Raw genomic sequence first — 12,980 nt, 5'->3', positions numbered from 1 at the left:
AGGAGAATGTAGAGAAGTCAATGAACCTAACAGTCAGAGTACCCAGAGAGAACCCACACATGCACAGGGAGAACATGACCCTGAATCGAACCCGGAACCTGCCAGGCAGCAGCGCCACCCACTGTGCCCCACTCTGCATCCCTATACACACACACCCTTTAATAAAGCTTTGATAAATATTATCATTTTGGTGAAGTTGGGCTTTAGGTTGTATTTTGTAAAGGTAAATCTCTCATATTAACCTGAGGTTATTTTGTTTGGATGACAAACTCTGGATATTACAGATTTACGTAGGTTAGCTGGTTGGAAAGAAAGACAATATATTCATTTTGGGCTTTAGTTTTTTGTTTATTTAATTATTTTATGTGTGTGCGTGTTAAAAGTGGATGTGTTTTATTATTAAAAACATTTCTAAGTGCAGTGTAAATTAGTTTGTGGATTAATTTATGACACACTTTGAATCGCCAATAATCTGCTAAATGTGCTGCATGTTTAGAAGCTAAAACTAGGAAAGTACAAAAGAGACGGTTAAAAACATTTCAATCGATAAAAAAATGAAAATAGAGTAACAGAAACAAAAAGCCTCTGGTTGTGCCGAAAGCCAAGGGTTACAAAAAGTCTCAAATAAAATCGTACATCTCACCTGTTGACCAACGTCTCCTCACATACGTCTAATTTATAGCTCTGTTTCTAACATGGCGGATGTTCGAAGTCGTTTTGCCAAATCCATCCCAACACCAGTTCTGCTGTGTTTGGGATCACTGCCTTTTTATTTTTAACTATCTAGCTGTCGATTTGAACTAAAACAGGATAATCATTTCTTTATTTTATGCTCACTCAGCATGCTACTACCACCACCATGCATGACAGTTTTTATTTTTATTTATTTATTATTTTTTTTTAAGTTTTAACAGCTTTATGTAAACATCAACAAAAACAAAGAAAAACAACCCACCCCAAATCAACAAGGAGCACTGCAGTGTTCACATAAAAGAGAAAAACAAAAAACAAAAAAAACAAAAAACATACAAAATACAGGCAGACATGGTTCAAAGTAGTCCATACTGTCGGACAGCCAAGTGTGTGATATATTGAATATAAAAAAGAAAAAGAAATCGAAGAGAGAAAACTAAATTTACAGTTTCTGTAAGAAAGATTGCACCGGGTCCCAGATCCTCCGGAATTTGTCCGACTTTTGATGAAGGTCATGAGTCAGTTTTTCAACTGAGACAATAGCAGACATTTGTGATAACCACATATAGGTAGGGGCTGTAGGGGCTTGTGATGCTGACCACCTCAGTAATATACATTTCTTAGCCAGAAATAAGAGAATTACAAGCAAATGTTTAGTATCTGCATTAAAGAGAATCCCTGAAGTATGATTAAAAAGACAAAAGGAGGGAGTTAGTGAGAACCGTTTACCAATAATCTCTTGTATCATCAGATAAACTGCCTTCCAGAAGATTTAAATATAATTGCAAGACCAAAATAAATGAATAAATGTGCCCTTATGTATTCTACATTTATGACAGATCTGCAGCATCAGGAAACATTTTCCGAAGGCGAACAGGTGTATAATATGTTCGATAAAAGAATTTAAAGTTCTGCTCATGTATAGAGAGCGAAGTGCAATTAGGGAAAACCACATCACAGATTTCCTCCCAATTTGCTGGATTAAACTTGACAGTTTTAAAGGCCCCACTGGGTTTTACATGTCTGTACCTTTAAATGTCCTGTGTCAAATTTAAAGCCATTTTCTTTCTATAGTTTGGTTAAAGTTGCTGGCCACCAGCCATGGATCTGTTTTTTTAAGGTTAGTGCACGACTTCTCCATAGGATTAAAGTTAAAACCTTAGGAAGGCCAATCAGGAATCTTAATATAATCCATCATCTGATCAGATTCAGCCCAGGAACTTTTTGGCTACATTGAAAGGAGGCGTGTTTGCAGTAGTTAAGATGAAGCTTCCACACACTCTTCCAGCTGTAAAGCATGGTAATGTGATGCTGAGTGTGTTTCTGTCATGATGGGTTTACTCTGAGTGAAGCCCAAGATGCAGAACACATACAGAGGCACTGGTAAAAAGTCCAAAGAGTTTATTTAAGGCACAAGCACAATGAAATTAACAGGTACAGTTCAGTCCGGGGGGCTGGTTCACTGGGGTCCGAGCAGGGAAAGGGTGATGGTTGGTTTCAGAGTTCATGAGGGGCTAAGCCTCTAGCTGTTAGCTTAGCAAAGCTAAGTAAGATCTGAGCTACCAGCTCAACTCAGAGAACAACAGGGAAGACACGGGAAATCCACATGGGAACCTCTAGGGAAACTCCACATAGGGGTCGTCAGGTTTCAACCACGTAGGAATCTTAGGGTTGGCTCACCAGGGCAGCTTAGCAGGTTAGGTTTTCCAAGAGCTTCAGGCTTGAGACTGGTTTCCTGTGATGCAGCTCTCCCAGAGCTGCAGACCAGAGACAGGTTGCCAGGGAGACAGCTCTACCAGAGCTTCACGAAGGGACAGGAGGTTAAGCTCATCCAGAGCTTCACGAGGAAACAGGAGGTTAAGCTCATCCAGAGCTTTCACGAAGAGACAGGATCCCAACTAAGATCAACACTGCGGCGTGGGATCAAGGTCAGGCAGGAGCTTATAAAGGAGAGGTCTTCTAATGAGAGGATTAGGAACAGGTGTGCAGGAAAGTTCCAGCTCCAGAAGACCCACAGCCCATCCTGCTGGAGACAGAGGGTAATCTCCAGATCCCCACAGTAACTCCAAACCTAAGGGAAAAACAAAGAGAGCAGAAGAGGATCCTCGGCGCCCTCTGGTGGGCAAGCCTGAGGATCCCAATAGTTTCGCTGCCAGCGGTACTGCAGACACAGCTGGATGTTTCAGTAAGAAGCACATAGGAACTGGTTCTGTTACGGATGAAGCAGGCTCACAATTAGCTTCTGGAATAGCCACAGGTTCAATGCTGATACGTTTCTATGTGGAGTGTTAACAAGCTGGGGCTGTAAAAAATCTGATTTCCTTAAAATACAAAACTGGATGCTTGCGGTGTGCTTGAAATTTAGCTGCATCCTTTAAAAAAAGGCGAGGATAAGGAAAGCTTAGCTTAGCTCTGTGGTCGGCAATCAGGTTTTTAACCTTCGCCTGTAAAAATGCAAACCCCAAGTGAGAAGTTTAGAGGTGCAAACAGAGAACAGTCCCACATACAGATGTTCTCTGGCGCAGTAAAAGCTAAAAAGCACGGGAGAAAGCAAAAACTTATTTTCCATGTAACCAGCCAGCAAGTCCTCTCCTTGGAAAACCATCAAAAATGTAGAAAAATGCTGCTTCTGCATGAGGAAAATACAGAACAGATCCATAAACTCACTCCTGCATTCCACCGTCATTTTCTGCTTATTTACCCATTCCCCCCCCCCCCCCCCCCTTTCTTTTGTATGCTTTCAGGGAAAAAAGTTTGAAATCCTTCCCGACGGTCTGCCCTCCGCTCGTAAACTAATCTACTACACAGGCTGTCCCACGCGCTCTCGCCACCTCCTGCAGCTGCTCAGCAACAGCCACCGGCTCTACATGAACCTGCAGCCGGTTCTCAAGCAAGTCCGCCGGCTGGAGGAAAACGAAGGTCATTTCACTCCCTTGTTGTTCATTTGGAATACAGTGCTAAGCAGAAGCATTCACAATAGGGCTGAAACAATTAATCGGATTAATCAATGGTTGAAATAATTGTCAACTAATTTAGTAATCGATTAATCGTTAAGTGGATTATAGCGATTGTAAAACAGGCCTTAAGGTGACAGAGCGACCCACTTAGAGCAGTAATTATACCTAAATGTTAAAAAAAAAGTTTTATTTTCACCTGGTTTGATTTTGTAAAAAGTCTTCTTTAAGGAACCTTTGGACCTGAGTGAATTTTCCACCTTCTTCAAATCAGACAAAATTGGTGTCAAACGTTTGTGCAGCAAAATTTTTCATTTGTGCCGCTATCGTTTTAAAGATATAAAGAGATGTTTCTAGAGGTCATCAAAGGTCAACCAGACCTGAGTTAATTGACACCTATTTCGTCTGATTTAAATAAGGTAGGGGGGGCTGGTTGACCTTTGATGACCTCTAGAAAAATTTCTTTATATCTTTAAAACGAAAGCGGCACAAATGTAAATTTTTGCTGCACAAATGTTTGACACTAATTTTGTCTAATTTGAATAAGGAGGTGGGGCTGGTTGACCTTTTGACCTTTACATTTTCATTAATATCTTCAAATCCAAAGCAGCACAAACGACAATGTTTGCTGCACAAACAGAGCTGAGTTAATTGACACCCATTTCATCTGATTTGAAGAAGGTGGGGGGGCCAGCTACACTCAGGTAACCTTTGGTTATCCAGTTATTAATCAATTAGTTGAAAAAAAATAAAAGTTTGGATTTGATTTATAATATACAAAATGGGGTGAAATATGCAGGTATATCTAAAAAATATATCTGAATATCACAAATAAACGAACAGTTTTTTACAACCTATTTTAGAAAGTGATTTGCTGATTAACTAAAAACACCTGCAAATGTTTTATAAGCCCCTAAATGAGTTCTCTGTGTGGCTCAGTAGGCATCACAGTTATGGAGAAGAACGTTGAGTTGCCAGATGACAGCATCCATAAGGAGGGGAAACCATGCTGGTTGGGCAAAGGGGCGGCGTCCAAGCATGTTTATGGAAAATTAAGTGGAGGGAAAATGTTTGGTCGGAGAACCAACAGAGATAAAAGCAGCCTTTTAGGATTGTGGAGTAATAATGGTTCAAGAATGGAGTGGACTGAGTCACTCATGAGCTAAAATGTTGCCTAATGGTCCAAAGTTATATTAGATTAGCATTTACTTTGGAAAATTAGGTCCCCAAAGTCTGGAGGAAGAGTGCGACAGTTTTGCGACACTCGTAGGCATTTTCCAGTAAAGTAAAATTGCTAAAGAAAACAGTAAAGATTAGAGCTCTTCAAGCTTCAGGTTTCCTGGAGATGCTGATTTCATTTATTATGAGCTGGTCAGTTTTCCAAAAACGTCAGAAGCTGGTTCAGTGACCTGCGTGCTGCTGCGTTTAAATGGCCAGCAAAATGACTGACTGAATCTATGGAGTCAAGGGAAGAGAAACACCTGAATGTACAATGCAGATGACTTGGAGCAGGATTGATTAAGGCCTCAGCAGAACCTCAGGCTGATCACCTCCATGACGCACTGATGCATCAACTGATGCAAAAGGAGCCCAATCAGTTACTGAGTGCCAGCAATAAACATCTCTGGAGCCTGAACATTTTGTTAAACGAACCTCACATTTTTTAATCTAATGTTATCAGAAACATTTTTAAGATACACAGACTTTAAAATAGTAATAATAATGTAATACTTTTATATAATGCAGGGATTTTGCCTTCTATTTAAGTGGCTGAAATTATAGTAATAGTACTGTTAGAAAGTTTGAAACTTTTAATGGTAGCAAACATATTTACAAAGCACTGCATCTTTGGTCCTGTTATGCATGAAGATTATGCACTACCAGTTATTTTGATCAGTTTGATTCCTCTTTTCTTAAGCTATCTTATCCCAGAGAAATATCTTAAAAATGTCTGTGTTGATACTTGTTCAGAGAAGAAGCAGTACCGGGAGTCGTACATCAGCGATGCTTTGGAGCTGGACATGGAGCAGCTGGACAAGCGATCCAGAGCCAGCGGCAGCAGTGCGGGCAGCATGTCCCACCACAATCGTCTGTCACGCCACTCCACAACCAGCCACGGAAGCTCACACACATCCGGCATTGAAACAGATAGCTTCAGGGCCCCCGGCCAGGCTCCTCACAGACCCCTACGGACCTGCAGCTCATCAACCACCAGCCATGGAAGCTCCCACACCTCCGGCATTGAAAGCAGCGGCAAAGAGCGCATCCTGGATGATGAAGGTAAGACTGTGGATCAAGTAAGGAGTCGTTTTTATACAGGATACATAAAAACAAATCAGAAAAGTGAAAAGGAGCATATTTATTGCTCTCAGAAAAGTTATGAATCGGTCATTGTCAGCGTTCCTCATATCGGAGTACAGTTAGTGAGTTTAGATTTTAGGTCCAGCTCTACTTATTCTGTGGTCCTTCTTCCTTAAAACACCATCAGAAGCTTATTAACAGCTAAACAGAGCAAAGATAAACCTTTCATTGCCGTTTCCTGATGGCACAGCTGTTAATTTATGGTCTTGATGACAGACAAGGCTGATTTATACTTCGAAATTAGCTCCCAGCCCCCTCCACAGACACTCCGCTGCAACTCTCCCAAATTGTAGCTGATCGCAGACAGTGCCGCATTACGGAAGCGTATTGCATTCACCAAAGAAAAAAACAATCTAACAGCTTATTTCATAATTACAAGATCAGTATCTCGTAATTACAAGATCTTTTCTCATAATTACGAGATATTATCTCGTAATTACGAGATCCTGATATCAATAATTTGAGATCTAATCTCATAATTATGAGATAAGATGTCATAGTTATGAGATAAAATGTAATATTTAACAGAGATCAGGAAGGACAGTCATTGAAACGTGAACAATGAGTGGGTATCTCATAATTACGAGATCTTTTCTCGTAATTCTGAGAAAAGATCTCGCAATTATGAGATACTGATCTGGTAATTATTTTTTTTTCTTTGGTGAATGCAATACGCTTCCATACCGCATACAGGAGGACGGCTTGTTTTGTTTTTATGACCGAATTGCGGAAAACGACTCGTGAAGTTGGACAAGCTAATACAGCGACGTGCGCGAGGATGCTGGGACCCTTTTTCCACCTGGATCCCCGCTATTTTTACCCGTCATGTTCCTCCGTGGTCGGACAAACTCGCCCCCGCTTTCTCACCGCCTAGACCCACAGGGGATAGCGCAGACCATGCTTCAATACTGAGCATAAATCAAAAATGTCTGCGTGAAGCTGTAAATATGGCTAGACAGGAAACAAACCAATAGAAATGTTGTCATGTCAGCTGAAGAAAGAGGTTTCACTGAATGTTTTTTTTTTCTTTTATGCTGTTTTACTTGCAGCTGGGGAGGCACCAAAAGGAACATTTGGGCTGATGTCAGTTTCCCATATCCAATGATTATAAATAGATTTTCCTTCTGATTTAACACCAGAAAAAGTCATCACACTGCTATTTTTTCTCCGCTGCTATGGTTGAACCCTGGGCTGCATCGCCATCACTGTCACGCAAAAACCAACCAGCGTTTAAAAAAACAGCAATGAAAAGTGTTGTTAATATGCACCCAGTTTTACTCATGGGACCAGTAATGACTGACTGATAATTGGGTCATATTCAACATTTAACTCTATTCACTTATTTATGAATATACTTTTCATTTCTTATGATGGTCTTTAGTTTTTTCATTATTGTTTTGCTTTTCTTTGGTGTGGGGTACAGTATTTAACATAATGCTGTATATGTAATGATCTCAGAATGTTGGACCCAGAATTCAAGGCGAGACAGGCAGTGGGAAAGTTCAAAGCGTTAATTAACAAACAGGAGCGCGGGGCTGCTCATCTGCTGCGGGGCGGATCTCTGCAGGGATGGGAGAATACAGGTCAGTGACTGGATGAGGAGCAAAATACGACTTGGAGCAAAGTCACTGACCTCATTCACAGATCAGTCCATTCGTGGAGAACACAGCAGAATCCAGGAGGGAGGTTTGACCACAGTAGCGGCGGGCGACGGCCCCAGAGTTCCTAGAGAGCGAGCAGAGCGGGCGCCAGCCGACGCCGAGCAGCAACAGAGTCCAGAAGGGAAATCCAAGGCCGAAGTCAGGAGACAGCTCCAGTTACAGAAGCCGGTAGAATCCAAGATCAGATCAGACAAACAGAGCAGACAGGGGCAAGGAGAAACTCGAGATCCTCAGGGCAGAAACTGGTCAAAATCAGGAAAACAGACAGACTACAGATTGCTAGGGAACGTCTCACAAAAACACACAAATAACTTGGCACTGATGGGAGGCAAACACACAACCTAAATAGTAGAGGAACCAGGTGGAAATGATCGGCGATAATCAGCCACAGAACCAATTAGACAGCTGAGCAAGGAGCAAAGGAAAAAACCAAACCATCAGCGCCAAGATCATGACATTATAAAATAGAAATCTAAGCCTGAGGTTTTGCGGTGGGGATCTTAGCATATTCTTTTAGCGATTCTGTTCTTCTTCTACAGAGATTGAGATGCTGGTAGATGACCCCAAAGACTACGAGGAGCTTCACGAGATGGCTTTGGATCAGGAACTATGCATCCACATCACAGAGGACATGCTGACCATGTCACCAGATCAGACCAATGGATATTCAGGTACAGCCTTCCCTACTCAGCCTCTACAGCCTATACAACCACCAGACTAATTATAAAAGCAACAACTTTTCTGCAGGAAAGGAAATTTGTGTTTTGTTTCCAGCTCAAGATGATTTACTCTGAAAATATTGTTTTCTGCTTCCTTTCAAGGTCTGATAGTAAAAGACATTAGTTCGTCCACTTCCAGCTCCTCAGAAACTGTTGTCAAGATGAGAGGACAGAGCATTGAGTCGCTGCCACAGGTAACTCCAACCTACTCTAACGATATGCTCCCAGTCCAATGTTTCTATGTACCAGTCATTCAGTGCATCATGATGGACACAGTTGGTTCTGGTATGGCAGATTTAGGCTACATCAATTATCTGCATAGAATAAGTTTAATGTTGATGACATAGCATGGATATGATGTAATTTTGCATTAAAATAGAAAACACACAGCAGGGAAGCACAGCTGGCTATGCCTCTGGTTCAGACACTATAACCTGTTATTAGTTTATAACATATAAATTAGTATATAATACTTGAAATGAATCTAATTACAAATAAATCCTCCATCGCTATTACAAGAAATTATCTACTATATTCTTAAAGGAGTAGCTAGTAACTCCACCCATCCTTCAAAGGCATCATAGTGTTGCATCACAAACATTCAGTACTATTCCAGAGCTGATTGATGATAGTTGGACTGCATGCGAGTTTCTGTGACATTAATCTGATGATCAGACTGATCTGGTGGTATTACATATACCCCATTTACACTAGCCTTGAAAAACTGTGCCGAGCTCAGTAACTGAGATAACTAATGGTGTGTAAATGGAAAGCAAACTGAACTGAACCGAGCTAGACACAACCGGACCGAGCTAACTGCAGACCAGTTCCAGAGGTGGGCTCGGTTCGGTTTTTCCCTGGATCGGTTCTCTGATAACAAGAGCGCATGAGCAGAACGCGTCATGTCCGTCTGGCTGCACATCGCGATTCACACTCCATTCCAGTAGTTGGTGTTGCTTATCAACCAACACAAAACAGAAGAAGAACAACAACTATAAACAACAATCAAAATCTTCTCCACGCATCATTTTAAATAATGGCTTCAAAAGATCGTGGCGCGACCTGGAATGACGCCGAGACTGAGGCCGCAAACAACTCTTAGTGCATAACCGCCACCAACTGCTGGATTTCCTCCTTCAATGCTGGCAGTAATACCGCAGATCGTCACTAGGAGGCGAGGAGTCGAGGAACCGAGATAGCGTGACGTGTAAACGGTCATCAGAACCGAGCTCGGCCTGGTTAACTGATCCGAGCTCGGACCGGTCTCTGCATGGATCGGTTTTTCAAGGGTAGTGGAAATGGGGTAATAGGTAACCTCCCTCCCTCCCTCCCTCCCTCCCTCCCTCCCTCCCTCCCTCCCTCCCTCCCTCCCTCCCTCCCTCCCTCCCTTGTTACCTTCCTGATTTTTCTTCTTGTATATTTTCTTCCTAAATGTTTTAAATCGAAGGAGCCCCCTTGTGGTAAAGCAGAACAGAAACAGTCGGCTCTGCTACATGCCGACCAAAACAGACTTTATTTACATTTTTTGGTAGTTTATCTTTATCTGTCATATTTACAGACAGCTACAAGCCGGAAGGCCCAGTCCTCCACAGACCGCCACAGCCAATCATTAGACGATGTCCGGCTCTACCAGAAGGACTGCCAGCAGTGGGCTGAACTCTGTCAGGACACCGCCCACAGCTACACTTTTGGCTGCACTCAGGAGCTGAGCGACAGCGAGGGGCACCAGGGCCTGTCCGATCAGCGCGGCGGCGGGCTCGGCGAACAGCAACCCTTCCCCATCAAGAGGACGAACAAGTACTTCTCCCTGGACCTGACCAACGACGAGCTGCCAGAGTTTGTGGTGTGACGGAGGCAGACAGAGACGTTTGCTCCTCCGGGTCGATTGTGGAAAACGTAGAGACCCTTAATGGAGCGAGGAGGGAGAGAAGAGTTTCAGAGGTGGTCTGTAACAGTCACCCTTCTAGGGAACTGGACATAAGAAGGGATGACCTCACCCACTACCTGACAATGAGCGGCAGGTGAGGAGGATTCTGACTGAAATGTGACATTTTGATAAAGACCAGAGGTGCTGGAGTGAGCTTCTTCAGATTTGGCCCAAACTTCCCCACGGTCATAAAAGGGATCCTGCCATCTTTTTTATTTCAGTTTTCAGCAGCTTTATAAAGTCAGACAAAGACTGGCAGTACAAAAAAAAAACAACAAAAAGACTCTGTGGAGAAATAATAAATAAACGCCATCTGAACAGGCTAGCATGGCAGTTTTTACGTCCTCCATACCTCCTGCATTGCGAGATAGAGCTGCGATCATCTCTCTCTCCCCTCCTGGAACACTCACATCACAGGAAGTAAACCGATGTGAACACATCGCCGCTGTGCCTTTCTAACACTATGCAGGCGTCAAACCCTCGCCTTGACAATCACACCCCCTCACCTTACGTAACTCCCAACATTTAGGTCTTTTACGTACATTTATGGCAGCAAACCAAGCTGGCTCTTAAGCTTTTTCACACCATGTGACGACCTCACAGGATTGCTTTATCTGTCCTGGGAAATTTGGCCACAGGAATGAGCCTAAGCTCCTACGTGTCCCTACATGAGCCGAGTCTGTGGCCAAAAAAAGATTCTGTATAATCGGGAGTCAAAGTGAAGCTGTCAGCCAAAAGACAAAAAAAACAAACCATGCATGTCAATGCTTCACGTCTTCCTTCTAGCCTTGTCTCAGCAAGGATTCTTTTTAAAATCTGTTGCAATGTTTTTCTGTTCCATCCTCCAACCAGACAGCAACGTTTTCTTTAGATGTATTTTTATATGAAAAAATATTGTATTTGTTTAGATATTCTGCTGCGAGCGGCTGTCTTTCAGTATTATGAACAAATGTCAGTGGCAGTGTTAAAAGATGAGGAGTTATTCTAACCAGAGGCACTGGTTTTATCTGGTTTTATCTGGTTTTATCTTTTGAATCTCCCAGTCAGAGTCCAGACAACCTGAGGTTTTGTTTTTACAGTTGACATGTTGATCCTCTGCAGGTGGTGCAGGTAAACCTGGAGCACTGTTACAGATTAAATGAACAAACAAAACGGTGCCACAGTTTAGGCTTTAATTTAACATTTTTCATCCTTTTCAAACGTTTTTCCTGCCATAAAATGTAATTTGACTCTTATAAAAGTCTACAAAAAGTGATTTATTAGAAATAGAAGACTGAAACACCTCCAGTAAGTTGTGTCAGGATGCAGGTCATGTGAGTTTCTCACGGTAAGGTTAACATTTAAAGCCTGTATTTATTGCTATTTTGATGATCAGATCTAAAATGAAATGAGCTTCTGTTAGCATCTTAGCTGCAGCAGGTAACTCTTGCTTTTATATTCGTCCAAACCAGAGATTCAAACTCAGTTTTAGTGCAGGAGACTGAATCCCAAAACGGATTTCCAGCCTGAAAAGTAATGAAGCAGTTTATGTAAACTGTACTTTATGAGGCTTTAAGCCACTGGTTGCTTTTTGAGCAGAGAAGGTGATGAAGGTTTACTCTGGAGAACGAGGTAGGAAACTGAGCATCACCAGTTAAGATTCCTGTGAGAAACATGATATGGGACCTTCAAGCTATTTTTTCCTTTTATATCAGTTGCTTAGACAAAAGGCACACTTGGTTCTGTTCTCTATAGATGTTTTACCAATAAGTTTTATCATTGCTGACGCACAGCTTCCTACCTCCACATCCTGTTTGTTAATCATCTGATTCTCTTCCTAAAATCCCATTAGAAAAGTGACCAATCATCACAAACCAGAGCTCACATAACTAACTGTTGTGCATCTATTCAGACAGGTTCAAGATATTTGTCATTTATTTCTATTCCGACTTTTATTAGCCACAAAAACTTGATAAGAATATGTCTCATTTTCACAAATATAAGTAGTGAAAGGCTATGGGTGCTTCTGCGTTAATTGAATATAAAACATTTAAATTGTTTATCATTTTTAACAAGCATTTTTATGAGAGTCTATAATGACAACAGCCATTTTGGTTGCTAAACTCGAGGCTAAAAGCTAACAGCAGTGGAGGAACTGACTCATTCTTTGGAATACTTCCTGTTGATAAAATAAGAGAATACAAAAAGAAAACACCATATAAAGTTTAAGAAGAGAATGATAGTTATCTTCTGTTAAAAGATATGATCAGCTTTAATCAAAACCGTACTGAAAGAAAGTTCTTTCTTATAAGGAAATAGATAGAGCAACACCCAGGATAGGTTTTTGTTGTAAAAAATATCCAAGCTTTTTTTAAATCGCTCTGCTTTATTGAGAATAACAAAGAGGCTTAAATGGGCTGGATAGATAGACTGATTGTCGTTGGATCCATAGTAACAGAGATCCTGCTTTTCATTTGATAACCACACTTTAAAAAAGAAGTCTTATAAGGTGTCGGGTGTGGCCTGCAAGTTTTTTTGTTTGTGACAAGATTATTTCAACTCTGCTAAAGTTAGCTTTCTTGGAAGGAAGTCAAAGATGCTTTCATCCAGCCAGCAGACCAACGACTCACAGCAATAGGTAGGGGAGGGGCAGCAGTTGGTTAATTATGTCATACAGAGAATAATT

General features: G+C 41.7%; 1 protein-coding gene across 1 annotated transcript in view; it reads left to right on the top strand.

Moving 5' to 3' along the window:
* Positions 1-11,191, top strand: part of frmd6 (FERM domain containing 6) — a 43,372-nt gene extending 32,181 nt beyond the window's left edge. Inside the window, exons 10-14 of the mRNA XM_038285149.1 lie at positions 3,438-3,612; positions 5,619-5,927; positions 8,209-8,340; positions 8,491-8,582; positions 9,947-11,191. Coding sequence (XP_038141077.1) covers positions 3,438-3,612; positions 5,619-5,927; positions 8,209-8,340; positions 8,491-8,582; positions 9,947-10,237 — 999 coding nt within the window. The 3' untranslated portion in view covers positions 10,238-11,191. The remainder of the gene's footprint in view (positions 1-3,437; positions 3,613-5,618; positions 5,928-8,208; positions 8,341-8,490; positions 8,583-9,946) is intronic.
* Positions 11,192-12,980: the final 1,789 nt, after the last annotated feature.

Source organism: Cyprinodon tularosa, unplaced genomic scaffold, assembly GCF_016077235.1.
Source record: "Cyprinodon tularosa strain WSP-4 unplaced genomic scaffold, ASM1607723v1 ctg207, whole genome shotgun sequence".
Classification (NCBI taxonomy): Eukaryota; Metazoa; Chordata; class Actinopteri; order Cyprinodontiformes; family Cyprinodontidae; genus Cyprinodon; species Cyprinodon tularosa.
The sequence above is the reverse complement of the archived record's forward strand: the minus strand, read 5'-3'. Positions and strand labels throughout refer to the sequence as shown.